Raw genomic sequence first — 18,034 nt, forward strand, 5'->3', positions numbered from 1 at the left:
TTGCACCAGAACCATATCGTTTTGAAGACTGTGGCTTTGTAGCGCACCTTCAAATTTGGGATTGTGATACCTTCAGCTTTGTTCTTCTTTGGCGATTGCTTTGGCGATTTGAAGTCTTTTCTGGTTCCATACAAATTTTATTACTATTTGTTCTAGTTCTGTAAAAAATGTTAGTATTTTGATAGGGACTGCATTAAATCTGCAGGTTGATTTGGGTGGTGTGGGCACATTTGTCCTTCTGATGCACACGCATGGAATGTCTTTCCTTTCACTTGTGTCCTCCTCAGTTTCTTTCATCACTGCTTTATGGCTTTCAGAGTGAGGAGCTTTCTTTTCCTTGGTTAAGTTTGCTCCTAGGTACTTTATTATTCTCGGTGCAACTGTAAATGGGATTATTTTCTTAATTTCTCTTCTTGCTACTTCAATAGTGTATGGAAAGCAACAGATTTCTGCATATTAATTCTGTAACCTGCAACTTTACTGAATTCATTCATCAGTTCTAACAGGTTTTGGTGGCGTGTTTAGGGTTTTCTCTATGCAGTAGCACGTCATCTGCAACCTTCTTTCTCTCTGAAATGTTTTAGTTTTCAGTGTGGAGGTTTTGAACACCTTTTAAGGTATATTCCTAGGTGTTTTATGGTTTTGATGTTACTGTCAATGGAGTTTTTAAAGTTTAATTTTCCATTTGTTTGTGATTACTGTTTAAGCATATGAGCCCCTAAAAGGGTCTTCAGGCCAAAAAAGGTTCTTTTTTTACAGGTTCTTTTCTCTTTTTACCGAGAACCAGTAAACTCTTATAATTTAGAATGCACTTAATTTTGGTGAGACAGGCAGAGTAAAATTTCGGCTTATTCTTGGGTCAGTGCTAAAATGATGTCCACGTTTTTAAAGGACTAGAACTTTTTCTTTGTCAGGTCCTAAGTATGAAAAACTTCCCCAAATATCTACAAAGTAGAACAAAACACCTTCATGTACCCAGTGTCAACATCGGCTCCTCCCCCGTCTTGGGCGAGCCATGTTCCGTCTGCACTCTAGCGCTCCTGTGCATTCTGAAGCCAATTCCAGGGACGATGGGATTTTCCTGCAACGACGTTGTTACGATCTGTAAACGGGAACCTCACATGCTCACGTCAATGCCTCTGAGCGACAAGGAAACTGCATCCGTCACACTGTGTAGAGCGGGTGCCCCTGTAGGTTCTACACAGTAGGTGGTCCCTGAGAAGCAGGCAGATTCTGTCCAACAACTCCCAAGACTAAATGAAAGGTTGATCCTCCAGCATTTTAAGAGATTCACTTAATGTTTTCCAGCAAATATTAACTTACTGCACAGTCTCGGAAATACATTAAGGACTAGTCTAAGCACAGGATTGCGTGGTTCCACCTCTCCTGCAGACTCAGAGCAACCTTCTCAGAGCAGTCATTTAGAAGGGCAGCAGCCGCCATCTGGGCTCAGGGCGCGATTACTGATGCCTGCCGTGGGCACGGGATTGGGCAGCAGTGACACAGCAAGTGTATTCGCGCTTCTGTTCTCAGCCTCCAGTAATTTTTGTGACACTTCCAAAGGCTAATGCCCCCTCACTCTGGTATGTTAAATTTACAATAATATGCATAAAGAAACCAGTGCTCTAAATAACATACAGGGCATGCCAGAAAGATTATTTTGTTGGCATCTACTAACTGTAATTTATAGTTTTAAAAGGCTTATGTTCATAAATGTCTGCTGGCCCGACATTCAGTAAATTATGGTCATTGTCTTTTATGAAAATACGCACGCAGGGACAATACTGTTGGCTGAGACAACTGATACTCCCCCAAGAGGCTCTGGGAGAAAAGGGTCCTAAGACTAGAGCATATACATCAAGAAACCAAAAGTGACCAGAAATTACACGGGCAGGACCAGAGGAATAAAGTAAAATCTTACAAGCAAAATAAAAAGGGACACTCCACTCGTCCCTCCCTTCCTGTCCCCTGCGCGGACACCGCCCCCCCCCTCCACGCTAGAAAGAAAGCACACGCCAGGCATGGCTCAAGCGTGAGTTTTTTTATTCAATCTGTAAAGCACAGTTTAAAAACAAGATGTTAGTAACACTCTTAGGACATTGGCTTGTTCAATGGACATTTTCTCTAACTTCACCAATTTTCATTACAAAAATCAGAAAAGTAAAAATTCATTACAATATTTGCACAGTGTGACCACTAGCTGCTTAAACAAAAGCTAATTTCTATAAAACCATAAACTTAGTGCACTTTTATTAAGAGAGATCCAAAATTCTCTCAGTAGATGGGATACACATAGTGGTATACATTTTAAAGCAGAAACCACTCCCTCCCCCCCCCAAAAAAAACAAGAAAAAAGAAAATATAAGTCAAAATAGTCAGTTATAAATATCCTGACCTGACAATTCTTACAAATAGTAATTTCCACTACATACAAAGGAAACCGTTATCTGTGGTACAAACCGTGGAGACAAAGCAAGAAATGTGGGATAAAACCACGACAGGGCAGAAGTCAGTCCTGGATGCAGGTGTTTTCAGTGAAACGCGGGGCAGGGAGCTACGCTGTTGACAAAGGGGCCGCTTCCGCCCCCAAACCACCACGCGTGCCTGGAAGACCCACCACACGGTAAGTTGCAAAGTTTCAATGAAAAGACTTTGAAAAAGACAAATGTTCTTTTTTTCAAGAAATCTTTGTAAGGCTGTACTTTGCATAGGGAACGAGCCGTCTTCTGTCACAGATTCTACGGGTTAGAGCAGAAGCAAACTTTTCAAAAGGACTGTGGACCAGCAGTCTGGAAGGACGGCATTCTACGGTGACGATGTTCAAAGGAAAACACCGAGGCTGGCAGCCGAAAAATTAGACTCGGAAAGAGGCCCGCCAACCTGCAGAGGAAACACCTGGGTGCTTAGTCAGCCGTCCTCGTGCATACAACAGGACTCACGAGGAACTTCTCAAACACAAGCTGACTTTGTCAGAAAGCTGAAGTATACAAAACCAGTACAAGTCGTGACATTCCCTCAAATGGGCGCTACATGAGTATTCGTAGTCGGCTACTAGGAGGGATGGGCGCGTCCGCACGGTCAGGCTGCCGGTCTCTACGAGCCGTGGTACAGGTGCATGGCCCCCAGGGTGGCACCGCCGTGTCTCTCTGCCCCCTTCGCGGAGCTGGGGTGCTCCGCCACGCTACTAAGCTCGGGGATGCTTTCAGCGGTGTCCCCAAACCCATGGTAATGCCCGTAGTGCAGGTTCTCCTCAATGCCCTCCACCCAGGAAGGTCTATTAGCCACGCAGCTACTCGGGCTCCCGTTCAGGTGCAGAGAGCCGCACATCTCGGCGTTAGCGCTCATGGTCTTTTCCGGCTCCTCGGTCCCACTGACACAAAGCGAACCCTGGCTACTCGGAAAAGGCCGTCCTTGAACTATGCCACTGCTAAAACCATTAGCTCCTGATAAGCTCTGGTCACTCCCGCTCTCCGTCCCATTGAGCTGTGTCGTGGAGGGGAAGTCCAAATGTCCATTGATGACACATCCATTTGCCAATGTATCCGACGCGGGGCTACTGTGTTTCATATCTGCATTGAGAAATACACCTGTCACCAAAATTCTGAACCAGAGGGGGAGGAGGAACTAGAACGGTTTCATTGCTGCCACAACTCTAAAGGATTTATTTAGCTTCTTTTTTTTTTTCTTTAAAACAAACCAGTTCCTTTTCCGGAGGTAAAAAACTGCATAGGCAGATTTAAAAATAGAACCAACAGCAGCATGTTCCTGGTAAGACAGGACACATCTCTGGCTTTCGGCCGCACTGAGCAACTGAATGCAAACGGCTGAGCCGACAGATCTGCAGCATGAAAACGACCAGCAGCCCTGGAACGCCGCCAGCAACACCCAGAATCAAAAAAGTGCTCTCGTGTTAAGACTACTTTCAGGAAGACGTTTAAAAAATCACCTGCGAGACAGTCCAGCAGAACAAAGTGGGAGGTTTCCCACAGGGTTAAAATAAAACCCCACCCCTCTCCAGCTCTTAAGGAAAGGCGGCCACCGAAACGGGGGCCTGGGGGCTCCTGGGACCGCGCCACGCGAGCTCTGGGGACACGGCCCACTGCTCAGGCCTGGCGCTCGGACACGGGAGCTCAGATCTTTGCGACCCTTGCGTCCGCGTGGCACCTGTGTGGCTCGGTGAGCGGCCGGCGAGGATGGGACACTAAGCGCTCTCACGCGTGCGGTCTGGGACCGGCGGCGCAGCAGGGCGAGCCCTGGCAGGGCCTTCCGAGTTCGCCAGGTGAGTGGACTCCGATGTCCAAGGCTTCATCTAATGAGGCTACGGTAAAAAAACGCTTAGGTTGGGAAAATGTTGCTTGCTTAACCTGCATAGGCAGGCATCCACCAAGAGGAGATGTCTTAGGGGGAATGACAGAGTCGATCCCAACACACCCGAGCCCAAGGGGACAGCGATTACAAGGTACTTTTCTGTACAAGGAAATCGGGATTCAATATTCATGTTCATAGGAGTTCACAGAACAGTACAAAGAATGACTGAAAATTAGGTCTTGCTTGGTAATAGGAAATTTTATCTCAATGTTCTGAGCTGTTAAAGCAAGGTATGGTATTAAACACACGAACGGAGTCCCACGACCACTGGAACGAGGACACGTTTCCGCACCCACAGGCCCCTGACACACAGTGTGGCCCTCCCCCAGAAGGGCTGACTTTCCACCTCACCAGCCAGGTGCCTCTGATTTGCACTTGGACATAGGTTTCTGTGTGTCCCGCAAATCTTCCTGCCAATAAAAAATCATGGCTTGTTCAATGAACAAAAACACCTTCTACACATTCCATTAATCATTTTTCTGGCAGTTTAAGTGATAATCATACTTTATAACTGCTATAAATTCTTCAGAGGATAAGGGACTTTTTTTTTTTCCAAATTAAAGGACAGCTCTTTTATTTAGTTAAAACTCAAGACTAGAGAAGAAGTATTTCAAGAACCGAACATGAAGTAGAATAAAAAGAAATAAAATGAGCTAATCCCAGAGAACTTTTATCAGTGTTCCTGGGTGATGAAATTCATGAGTAGGATGGCGACCTTGATGGTCACTAAGACAAATAACTGTGTCCTAGTAACAGACACGGACATGAGGTTTCCAGGGGATCAGCCCTGAAAAGGTCCAGGAGCACTGGCTCAGACATCGGAGTCACCTTGACTCAGTTCTCCGTTCGAGCTCCGTGCGCACGCATTTCCTCTAGTACCTGGGGGGTGCGAGGACGAGTGCCGGGACGCAACGTCAACACCAAGGCTACTTCATGACCTCATGTCCTTGTGGAAAATCTAATCCAGCTGAGCACGGGAACGGCGGGCATCCCAGAGACTGGCTATTCGTGACCCCGCCTGGCCACCTCCAACACCGTCCTAGCTCCTTGCCCCTCACGCCTCTCCAGGCCCACACTCCCGCACACCGCCCGCCTGCCCACGGCATGGCCCCCAGGAGTTCAGCCCGTTTTGTGCACGTGGGAGGACGGTGCTGTGCGTGAGGTGACCGGAAGTATGGCGCCCTTCACACAGGACAAGCTGGGCTTGAAATAAAAATGTGGCCTTTTCAACGCGACACCCACGCTGGCTATTAAATTTGGCCTGAAAACGCAGGATATTAATGCTTGAAGTTTAGAGATTACTTCTGCCTTTTAAAGCATGTAGCTATGTCATTTGTTTTGAAAAGCTTTGTTTTTGTTACTTATCTTTAGCCAAGGTCTTTAAATTATTAACGTATTAGGATTTTCCACAGAAAATCTACCCTTTAATTATCTGGCAAGAAGGTGATTCCGCCTGTAACCCTGTAGCTTCTAGAAAGATGTACACATTTTCCTTCCATGTTTAGTCACAGAAATGATTTTTCATGTATGTCTGGGAAGCATAATGCATAATCTCTTACCCCAGTGAAGAATTTAGCATAGACACACAGTAAAACCTTAAACAAACCAGTATCTATTTCTACATATATTAACACAGTAAGAAAACTGCTAAGATGTTTTCATGGTCATCTAAAGAGAAAATTGGCAGAGAAAAGTGTTAACTCCAAGGAAAAGTCTTGAAGATTCTGAATGCTAAAAGAAACAGCCTTTAACTATCAACTGTGCGGAGACATTAACACCTATAGCGTGTACATGTCTGGGGGCCACGGCGCCCAGCACTTGGCTGGACTTGGGAGTTGCTGTCCCAGAAACCACAGCAACCAGCAGAGGCGAGTGGGAGGCCCCACGCTTGCAAGCCCAGTCACAGGTCAAAACCATCCACCCGTCCTCCATGTCCACAGCAAATCATCCTTCTTGCTGCGCACCAGGCAGGAACTACTAGCAACAGATGTCTGGTGTGTTCACCCAAAGGTCAGATGTCAGGAAAGTAAGCATGCGAAACCTCTTTGAAATTAAACAAGGCACGTTAAGCGGAAGCTTCAAACCAAAATAGGAAGATTGCACTTAAACGTCTCATATCTACAGAATGCACCCAAAACACTTATCCTTGTATCTACAAACTCGCCCAAGATACGCAAACTGTAGTATAACATTCTTTAAAACGTTGGACAACAAAGTGCAATGCTGGGGAGGAGACTCGGGTCAGAAATAGTACGCACACTGGTTCCTGCAGCGACAAGGCGTTTGCATCGCTGAGACCGTGTATACTTCTATTTCTCTGGGTCCGACAGAACCACCCTCCTGCTGTCTGGTGTCTTCGACCATGGGGCTGCTGCCGCAGCTAACAGGGAACTGTCCACTCCCACCTGTGACAGCCGTGAGCTCTCTGTCGACCAGCATTTTGTCAGCTTCGTCGTCTGCGTCACTGTTCCCCAGCGGCGTGCAGGGACCCGAGCTCCGAGCTGCACAGAACACAAAGGCAATTTTAGATCCCTGCACCCACAGGCTTTTAAGACAATGGTTTCTCCCTCCTTTATTCCTCTAGGAGTCCTGAATGCTCCCAATCTGTGAAAACAACGGAATACAGGGATCAGCAAAGAGCCTAGAGCACGACTGGGAAACTTCCCGAAATATGCAACACCAAGGAAAAGTCACGGGATTTCGGACACTTACTCTACCTGTACCCAGTGGCACAAATTCTCCTTCATGGCTGCTCCCTGGAGGAAATAAAGCAGTTCTACAACCCACAGAAGTTTCTAAATATGTTTCTAAGTTCAGCATACTCTGTATTATGCCCCAAAATGTTCCTTCAGTTATTTTTCATAAAGAAATACGAAGACAGGGGTGCCTGGGTGGCTCAGTGGGTTAAAGCCTCTGCCTTCGGCTCAGGTCATGATCCCAGGGTCCCAGGATCGAGCCCCGCATCGGGCTCTCTGCTCAGCAGGGAGCCTGCTTCCTCCTCTCTCTCTCTGCCTGTCTCTCTGCCTGCTTGTGATCTCTGTCAAATAAGTAAATAAAATCTTAAAAAAAAAAAAAAGAAATACAAAGACAATTCTTGAATAACATGAAAACCATTAAAATTATCCTAAATTTAAAAAAAATTCACTAATTTCAGTAGTAGAAAGGAAAGTAAAAGCCAAGGTTAAATACTGTCCTGGGGGCGTGGGCCCGTGCACCAAGATACAGTAACACCGGAAACGAACATTACAGTCCTAGTTCCAAGATCTTTGGAGCTGAAGCTACGCACATTCCTCAAAAAAGCATCATTCTCTGGATCTTGGAGGAAAATGAACATGCACATTTAATCACGTTTCCTGCAAGAATCACACTCATTGTGTGGAAACACTCCCCTGGGCACATTCCCTGGGCGCCCCCACCCTACCCCCAGCAGCCACGTTCCCGTGTATGTGGCTTTCTGGTCTCAGCACACATGTGCTATTACAAAATCGGACCCCCAGATCGCCTTCATGCCTTGCTTCTCTTCATCTACCATGGCATGAATGCAGCTCGTGAGCAAAGTCCAAAAGAACCTTTTAAAGTCAAATAATAATCCGCTGTAGGGTCGCATTATAACCCCCCGCAACTCCCCGGCTGTCCTTTAGTGAGCACCACAATGGACAACCTCACCACGGCACCTGTGTACTTCTGGGTCTTTAATCAGATAAATTTCTGGGTCAAGGTATATATACAATAAACAACTTTTGTGCTAAATCTTTCCAATAAACATTTAGAAACAGACATGACCTCTGCAGCTTCAGTTACTTCTGATTTGCAGGCAGGAGTCGTTTCTTACAGGTGTAAAAGGAAGGAGCGAGCGTACAGCCCCAGACTGCCATTAACCGTAAGCCAAACGGCGGAGACCGGAGAATAACGTACGGTCTTCGTGAAGAGGAACGCAAGTCCCGGACGACTGGCATGTGGGAGAAACAGACCAGCGTGACCTGTGTAGCTGGTCTGCACAGGTAGGAGGCCAAGGTCACTCACAACACAGGTGCTTTTAAGCCCAAGGCATTAAGCCACGGATTTCTGGCTTTCCCACTCAAGGCTCTCCTCCTTCCTCCACGGGCCCCCATCAGCGACAGGCAAGCTGCCGCCCCCCCCGGAAGCAGGTACTTTCAACAAGTCCGTGGCAAACTGGCCGCCTTCACGAGGGGGTGGGGGTGTTCAGGACCTTCGGGGAGACCTCAGCCAGTCATTTCAGAGACTGCTGAGTCTCTGAGGAGCCTGCGGTCTGCGTGGGCTCGGGTCCTGCTCCTTCCTCTCCTACGCCTGGGAAGCCGTCCTGGGAATCCGGCAGTCCGCGGAGAACGGGTGCACGCCAGCGCAGCAAAGCCACGGACGGACGCCTCTGCAAAAGGGGAGCTTCACGGGGCTACAGCACAGCGTTCAGTGTCTGTACTCGCAAGGTCTGCTCTTCAGGGTTCGGGGGCCAGGGTTCCCGGGGACGGTGAGCCCCGAGCTAAGTGTGCCATTTCACATGTCTTGAAAAGGAAAGCAGGTTACAAAAGCCCCGACAGAGGACAAATCGGAAAGTGCTTCCTGAGAGCAGAGCTACTTATCTTCTCGTCCCTTAAGCCCAGTGCTCAGAAAGGGGACTGTATCCATGAACGAAGCCGCTCTCCAGCCTGAAAAGGCACAAACACAGAAAGCAAACGAAAGTGACTAGTCCTGGAACGACCCCGTAACAGAATCAGGAGACTGGCCCCCTGGAAAGGCCGGCCGTGAAGAGCAGCAGCCTGGGCGGGCCTGCCACTAGGGGGCTGGAGGGGCCGCAGGGAGAGGAGTCTGGGGACATCCAAGGTCAAACGAAGAGGAGGAGCCAGGGGACAAGGCCAGTTTGCCTTGGAAATGACTCCGGGAAGGAGAGACCCATGCAGAGCACGGGGCCGACTCTGAAACCCTGCCACCTCGCAGGTGCGCCGTCGCTGCCGACGGCTCCTCGTAAAAGAACGGGACAAAAACGAAACCGACCGAAGGCTCTCCTACTTGTAGTCAAGGGACTCTTTAACAGGGGAGCATATGCTAATGCACTCAGGCCGGGGTTCTCCACAGACAGGCCGTCTTTGTAGAGCATCATTGCCATGAAGCACCTGCAAGGCTTTTTAAAACTCCGCGGCAGTCTGGCTGCACAAGGACCCGCGTCATTCCAACGTCTAGCAATCAGCGGCACAGACGCAATTTACTTTTTAAATCTGTGTTTTACGAACTGTGATTGACGCCGGCCTCTCAGAACTGTCGGAACATTGGCTCCGACCAGACTCCTATCTCTCCCACACCCATTCGTGTCTGCCGAAGGAGCCACGGAGACGTGCCACGCTGCGTCTGAGAAAGGCAGCCTCGCAGACGGAACACGAGGTGTCTCTCCCCAAGCGGTCAGTTTGGACGCTCTCTGGGGCTCGGAGCAGCAGCACCTTCTCTTCCCATCTCTCTACCGACCTCCACAGAAAAAAGCAAAGACCACGACACATTTCGTTAAAAAAAGTCCTTACCTCCTACTCGGCCCCAGGAGACATTTGTTGAGGACACGAGATTCTAGCACGCGTTAGCTGTGGACCATCTGTGGCAGGACACTGCCTAGCAGCGGCTCAAGAAAAACCCTCCCAGCTTCCTTTCTACAGAGGCGACTTTGCAAGCATGACTGACCACGGTCCAAATGCAGAACCGGGCACTGGTACGGCCGTCTGAAGCCCGCGGCCAGCTCTCAGCAAGATTCTACAGCCACGTGTTTGCTTTACGCACGAGCAGTCTGAAAGCCTGGGGGAGGTGTCCCTGGGCTTCTGGAAGGCGGGAAGCACTGGACGGTGCTGTTGGGAAGCGGATTCCTGAGGGGCTCGGTACGGCCGGGAAGGAGCACGTGCAGGACAAAAACGAGTTATGTTTCACTTTGTAACAGTGAACTCTTTGCCCAGCGTGAGGCTTGAACTGATGACCACAAGCTCCTACTGAGCCAGCCCGGCACCCCCCAAACACAAGATTCCAATCACCAAGGACACCTGCAAGCTCACCTAGGGCTCCTGAAGAACGCCCACTCAGGCTTACTTTAACGTTCAAGGCAGAAGCGTCTCTTAAAAAGCAAAATTCAATCTCTATGGTCACATCCTTGTGAGGTGCTGGTGTTCTGGCTGGCTAGCAGGGTGCGAACCCCTGGACCCAGCACAAGGGAGCTGTCGGGCACACAAGCACTGCCAAGTAGGCTTGCACGACAGACCTCGGTGAGGCTGGGCTCGTGACACAGACTAGTGACCCCGTTGTGCGTCTTCAGGGTGCCAGTGTGTGGGGGTCCCAGGTGTGGGTCAGCCCCCAAGGGGAGTTGGCCAGGAGCCCCAGGACGCTTCACACGCCTGTGGTCTCCCCGTGGAACCGGGAGCCCCAACCACTGGCAAGCCCTCACGTCCCCTTTAAAGTAGTCCGGAAGGAAAGTCTCCCCCGGGGGCTTCCCACTGGCCTTAATTAATCAGAACGATTTCTTATGCACTTAGCACAATTTACCTGGATAACTACTTTTTAAAGAGAGGTTCAGTTTCAATCAAAGCAGGACCTGAGGCCGTAATGAAGATGGTTCTACCGTGGGGGACCATTTCACAGACTCTAAGCTCCCGCCACGGCCCCAAATGCAGCAGTGACAGTTCTGGAAACACCACGGGGGGCCTTGGGGTTCTGTGAAAGGACGCAGGAGGGAGGAAGGTGCATGGGATGGCTGACTCCGGCCACGGCCGCTACAATGCTCTGGGAACAGAGGAGCCTCCGGAGGCTGGAATTCGAGATGGAAACGGTGCAAATCACAGAGAGTGCTTGGTTCTCAAGTGTCATTCAGATCACCATTACCGGATGCTAAGTCTTCAGGGATCAAGACAAAACAACCCTTGGTTATTCCATACGCACTGTTCTCTTACTCTGGTCCAATACTTAGCACCTGAAGTCAGTCCTGTGTGTCTCTAACGTATGGGATCAAACAGGCGGGAGCCACATTTTTAACTGGGGAGGCAGTGGATCTCCTGAGGCTCAGGCTCTAACTAGGCAGATGCGTCACCCTCCCCCCCGCCACCTGCCATGGCCCGTCTCCACTGTGGTCCGGACGGATACTGAAGACCGGAGTGCAGACTGTTTAATGTGAAGTTTATCCAGGGGGAAGGTGTGCCGAGAAACTTCTCACTGCTGATTTTAAACGGAACCATAATGCTGTAGTTTTCCGAATAGGTGTTTTTGTAAGTTTAATACCTATACATTATGTATGAAATTCTGAGATCAGTACTATATCCATCTGAATTAAAAACCGATTTAACGAGATCTGGTATTAACACAGGCTCCTTCCTATGGCAACTGTTCCCAGTCACAAAACCCCGGCCGCTGGCTCAGTCTGCAAATCACCCTGCCCCTCCCTGCTCCCAGCGCGGGAGCCGCAGCCAAAGCAACTCCTGATTAAAAGAGGAAGCCTCTCCCATGGACAGGACCGGACAGGACTGGCATTCTTTCCCAACCAGTCTCCCTGGTATCTGGGCGGGTTTCCAAGGACCACACACATGGGTAACGGTACTGTTACTCCTGAAGGTTAACAGAAACACTAACAGAACCGTTACAGAGCAGCCGTCACTGAAGGACATCTGTCATCCCACCTCGAGCCAACGGTTGATAAACGGGGGGAAAACACCCCAAAACCCACTTACACACTCGTGCTTCCTTGTGCCACCCCAAATGAACAAAACCCCATCTTATGCCAAAATACTTTTAATTAGAATCAACCGTTGAAGTGACTTTGGACTGGACTTTACGCTCGAGTTCATGGCCCCACGGACTAGGTCTACCCTCTGACCAGGGTGGAGGGGATCCTGGTGTGAATGGTGGGGCGGGGGCTTTCACATAGGACCTGCCCGAGGCTCGCCCACTCCCCCAGCACAGCAGACGGTCAAGCAGCACGGAAAGGCTGCGGCGTCATTAATCCTTCAAGCTCTTTTCCATCCGTAGTTTCCAAAGGAAAATCACACCAATGACATTAAAACATCTGAAAACAGTTTAGTGGAAGCAGGGACAGAGGCCACCTTCTGTGGAGAAGAGTAGGGAACTTTGTCTCAGGATTCCAAAGTAAAAAAAAAAAAAAAAAAAAAAAAAAGTTAAAAAAATGTAAATTCACAAAGCACACTTAAAAAGTTGGCTTAGCCAGAAAAACTTCTGGAAATAACTTTTATGAACATAAAATGCACATTAAAAACACGAGTGTGTGTGATTTAGTTGCAGAAAGACTGGCCTGAATCTCATTGGTAAGGTCTAAGCTATGCCTTCCTATGGCCCAGACAGCACTCCTGGCACTTAAAAGCCTAACTTGTACTGGGGAAGAAAGAAGGGAGACAGAAATTTTTTTTTTTTTTTTTTTTTGGAGACAAAATTTTAAATTCTTTTAAATATGTTGACATGGGAAGTTATTCAAAAGTATTTTATATGCATGTATTGGATAAGGAAAAAAATGCTTATTTTTACTCTGGTGTGGGAGCCAAAAACTTATTTGCAAAATGAATAATTCAGAACGAGCAAAACCTGAAGCTCATTTACAAAGCAAATCAAAACGAGATGCCAGGTATTAAGTGAAAATGAACTACAACAACGTATCTTGAATCGCCTACTGGAACCCGAGCCCGGGGCAGAAGCACTCGCACAGGCAACAAACTTCCTTCCGAAAACCCAGGAAGCTGGGGAAAAGTCATGAGACCCACACCCCGGCCCCCATTCACGGCGAGCACGTAATGATAAAACGAAAGCAGTCATCGCCACTCGCACACCCCGCCCCCCGCGAGGAAAGAGGCGCAGGCTGCAGGCCTGTCCGTGCTCCCATAGCCATGACCGGAGACACACGCACGCGCTCAGGGACGTGGGAGACACTGCCCGGGACCAGCACCGCCTGGGGGACGGGAGCGAGGACGGTCCAGCTCAGATGTCTCCCACACTGGTTGACAGACGGGACCGCCACTGGGACGGGCAGCATAGCCCAGCCTCGGGGCCACGTGCCTCAAAGCCCAGGCTCCAGCCACATCTTCTTCCCAGCTGGTGCCCTGGCCGAGCAGCGGGAACGGGCTGCCCGGGGTCTCAGGGGCAAAACGTGCATCTCTCACCCTGTGAGCCAAAACAAACCTGCCTGGAGGAGGGAAATAACCCCCGTCCACATCTATCCACCCACCCGATTCTTTGGATCCGTCTGTGTAGTGACAAGGTCTAGGAAACGTACATTCAGGTCTCTTCAGGGGTGTCAATAAGGAGACGCTGGCAGATCCGACGGACCTGAACGCTGCAGAGCCTGGCTGGAAAAACTCTTTGGCCCATGTGTGTCTTGTTAGAACGTCCGGGGACATCCGTCTTAGCCTACTAGCAGAATCCAAGATTTCTGCTGTGAACCAGCACCCGTGCACGTGGACACATACCGGTCTGCTGCCCGAGGGACCACGAGGCCGACACTTCACGTCATTCCAAAATACAAAACCAGGCATGAAGCGGACAAGAAAAGACTGTTTTAAAAAAGTGGATGCTCTTAAAGGGCTTTTAGACTACGTTAGGGAAGACTCGGCCGGAACACATACACATCAGTGACCGTGCTGTACGACAGCTCACTGTTTGGGCCCCTGCGAGGGCAGACACCTGCTCGTGTCGTTCGTGCTTACTCCCTTCTGGCACTCTTAGAGAGTTCTGTGAATCACAGAAGCCAGGAGTTTCGTAAACCACCACCTCAAGTTCATACATTCATTTCCACAAAAAAAAAAGTCCGGTTTCCATAGTCACTAAGTATTTAAAAGCAGGTAATACAATTTTATCAACTTTATAGTAAAAGAAGCCCGTTTTCATCCAAACACTGTCCAGACTGAAAATGTGCAGCGTTGGAAAGAGGATCACGTTGACCCCCGTGGGGTGTGGGCAACGGAGGCCTTCAGCCGCCCAGGTTTTCCTCCTCCTTTTCTTGCATAGCTTTTTATTTTTTTAATCAAAGGGCACAACTTTGTCCTTATGCTCAGCTCTCTTACCCGAGCTCCCAATTCCAATGTGATTACTTTTCACTGCCAACTCTACGTGTCCCTCTCTGTGTCGCTTTGTTAAGTACTCTTGCCCGGCCACTGGTCTGTCTTGTAAGATCTCTTACAGACAGGTGCACACAAACGTGTTTCTCTAGGTGAAGGGGAGCTGTTCTCATCTGAGACTGACCAGTGACTCTGCTGCACCATGAACTCCAAAATCATCTGAAGATAAAAAGGTGGGAGAACCCTTATAATTCACTTACCTTCCAGGCGTATCCTCGGGTCTCACCACGACACACACACCGCACTGCGGGTGCGGAGACCAGCTGAGGCAAACCTCTCCCTGCCCAGATGTGAAACCGTGTTTTGCTACCAGACCAGCAATGTTATTCATAAGCTCAGGGACATTCAGAGGAAACAAAAAAAATCAGGCACGGTGGCGGATTTTTTTAATAGTTATATTTCAAACAGGTACAGGAAAGAAAAATCTTTCTAATTCGTGGCAGAAAACCCTGGTGTGCACAAAGGTACACACACGCACACTTCCATCTGAGCTGTCAGCACTGCCCTCTCACCGCTCCCCTTTGGTTAAAGGGCCAATCTTCCAGGGGCCACAGGGGGAAAACGCCACCACTGCACCAGGCTCCTCCAGGCACAGGACCCTCAAGCGAAGGTCTCCTCTCGAAGGTGCTTCCAGCCGTAAAAAAGAGCACACGTTACAGGAAAGAGGAGAGTGCCCCCCTCCCGTCCACCAAGGGGTCTCACCTTCGGTTCGAGCCTTCTTCACTCCAAAGGGCTCCGGATCTTCCAAGCATCTCTTGCGATTGGCTCCCGCACTAGCATGATTAGGGAATCGGCTCTGATGGCCCCCGTTTATGGGGCCGTTATCATAGAAACGGCTCAGGTGACAGTTCTGCAGGTTCAAGAGAAACTGGGTGCACTCTTGGAAACCCTGGGTTTGAGCAATGTCTGCTGCTGTCAGGCCACTGGCGTTCCTCAGGCTGCGTGACACAAAAACACCGAATTACACCCCGCCGAGCGCTCACCTGTCTCTGCTCCTGCTGACCTGACTGACTAGCTCAAGGGGCGGCAAGAGGACATGGAGGTACCGCGAGCCTCCCTTACGGGGGAGCTCTGGTCCTGCTGCCGTGCTAACTGGGCTCTTGCGCACATGTGATCGCTAAGCGAGGTCGGGAGAGAGGCATCTAAAAATCAACACGCTCAACTTTAAAAAAGGCATCTTCCTATTTTACTTCTCAAAATCATTTCTTTGGTCAGTCTGAAGAACCTAAATTTATGCTGACTTCAGACTTAACCTGGAACTGAATTCTACGTTATCTGCATAACTGGAATAATCCATTCCTTTAGCTTGAGTAAAATCATAACAAACAAACATGTACTGGAATTGTCCATGGCATTCGTAACAATCGGCTTCCTCAAAACAGCGCACTGACAAGCCGGATTTGACGCTAGCCCGTGACACTGTAAGTGGAGGTCTAGAAGGAGGTCCTGACGACAGAGAACTTACCACTGGGGGAGATGTGAGAAGCCAAGTTTGTGGGTCTGATGCGGCTCTCTGGCCTGCTCCGGAAAGCCTGCGATGGGGGGACGCTGGCATCGGGAGCATTTGAGCAGGGGACTCCTGGGGTCCCGTCCCGGGGCGGGGGAAGTCCTATCACCGTTCAGAGTGTGCAGTGCGGCAGCTCGCATGGCCGGCCACGCCCGCAGATGAAGGCTGGGGTCCCCTACAGCAGCCAAGACCCAAACTGAAGTAGGAGGCGCCGGCAGAAGGCGAAGGGAACCACCTCAATCCCACCAATACGAAAGAGCCACCTGGAAACCTCCACTAGGAAATACTAAATGCTAACGGCAAGACAAGAAGAACACCCTGCCCCGTGAGGTCAAGTGCGAGCCAGGGAGACAGGCCAATGGAGTGCGGGTGTGAGCACCAGACGGGGGCCGGCTCCGCCTCCGCGCGGCTAAGCGAGGCCACCGGCCTGTGGCCTCACCAAGTGATCGACGAAGCACGGCGAGGCCTGCTCCCGGCAAGGACGTGAACGTGGAGTAACGACCGTCCGGCAGGGACAGACGGGAGTTCTCACCGTGAAGAGAACAACGAGCCTTTCCAGCCCTCATGCGCCTAATGCTCCAATGAGAAATGAAAAACTTGTACAGTTTTAGATAATCGCTAACATGTCTCTGCTCTTTAAAGCCCAAGATAAAGAAATGTATCCTACGTGTCGGAGACAGGCCAAAGCCCAAACTCGGTTTGATCAGATACAAAAAAGACAAGACCTGAGAATCGCAGAAACCCAGCAAGTTCCCTACTTGAGTGCAGAACCACTGGGGCCCAGACCTGCCACTCTGATTTCGGGTCTAGGAACCCTAACGAGTATTCTACAGCGAGGTATTATTTTGATGGTGATGGAGGAGCTAAATGGAAAGCCAACGCCGACATTAGGACAGCGTGAACTACGTCACTTCCTTGTACGTAAAGTGACCACACAGTTTCCGAAGCTGTCATGCTCCTGATATGACAACAGTAAGCTGGGTGTTCAGCGGAGGGAGTTTTTTAATTTTCAGGGACCACCCCCAGTGCCATCGTCCAGAAAGGTCTACTCTGTCAAGAATGTGGGGGCGCCTGGGTGGCTCAGTGGGTTAAGCCGCTGCCTTCGGCTCAGGTCATGGTCTCAGGGTCCTGGGATCGAGCCCCGCATCGGGCTCTCTGCTCAGTGGGGAGCCTGCTCCCTCCTCTCTCTCTGCCTGCCTCTCTGCCTACTTGTGATCTCTGTCAAATAAATAAATAAAGTCTTAAAAAAAAAAAAAAAAGAATGTGAACAGGGTAACAGGTAGCCACATTAAAAAAAAGTCCAATTCTTCGAAATTTGGAAAAATGAAGACCTGGAACATACGCCAAGTTTATAAAATAATCACTTCTACCCAGAAATAGGGACTTGCTCTCCCTATTCAGCATCCGAGAACACGGAGCCAGGCTGACAGGAGGGAGGACTCTCGGGCAGCCCAGAGGATGACGGAGAGCAGCCACACGGTCTGAAATGGCATCCACCGCCACGACCTCACGGAGGAAAACAGAGCCGTTGACAGAGCAGCTGAAAGGCTCAAGCTGTGGAGAAGAATTTCCAAAACACACTCAAAGCCTTCAATTTCCATTCAGAAACAGAACACCAGACCGGACTTAGGTCAGAACAGCAACTGACTGTTTTCCCAAGGAAATACAGCCTCAGAGAAAAACAAGCACCGACCGGCGCTGACCTCCAGGGACTCTGGGGACGGCCCGCATTTGGGTGGGGGTGTGTGCTGGGACCTGGGACAGGAAGGCAAGGTTCCCCCCGACCGCTGAACACTCGCACACGTGAGTTACAGACTTCAAAACTCAATAGAAGGACTGGGGCCAACCCACACCATGTGCGCCCCGCGTGAGGACCGAGCAGGCAAGAAGGAACAGTCACGGCTCAGACCGGACAGACGCTGGTCCGCACACACCTTGGTGGGACGAGAAGTCAGGAGCGATCCAAAAGGGAGATCAAGACATTCTAGAAGACAAAGGAGCAGAATCTGGGACATAAGATGACTGTGGAACAATTAATTAGGAGCTAATAATTTTGGCACTGCCC

General features: G+C 49.8%; 1 protein-coding gene across 3 annotated transcripts in view; it reads right to left on the reverse strand.

The window, feature by feature from the left end:
- Positions 1-2,026: 2,026 nt before the first annotated feature.
- LOC111147068 (ankyrin repeat domain 10) overlaps positions 2,027-18,034 on the reverse strand; it is a 32,391-nt gene continuing 16,383 nt past the window's right edge. For 2 of the 3 annotated variants that reach the window (XM_022502942.1, XM_022502944.1), the window contains 3 exons: positions 15,165-15,400; positions 6,627-6,869; positions 2,027-3,569 (listed from right to left, as the gene is read on the reverse strand). In XM_022502942.1, coding sequence (XP_022358650.1) covers positions 3,094-3,569; positions 6,627-6,869; positions 15,165-15,400 — 955 coding nt within the window. In that variant the 3' untranslated portion in view covers positions 2,027-3,093. The remainder of the gene's footprint in view (positions 3,570-6,626; positions 6,870-15,164; positions 15,401-18,034) is intronic. The other variant, XM_022502943.1, reaches the window with a different exon arrangement.

The sequence above is a fragment of the Enhydra lutris genome, unplaced genomic scaffold (genome assembly GCF_002288905.1).
Source record: "Enhydra lutris kenyoni isolate GAN:26980312 unplaced genomic scaffold, ASM228890v2 scaffoldscaffold15, whole genome shotgun sequence".
Lineage (NCBI taxonomy): Eukaryota > Metazoa > Chordata > Mammalia > Carnivora > Mustelidae > Enhydra > Enhydra lutris.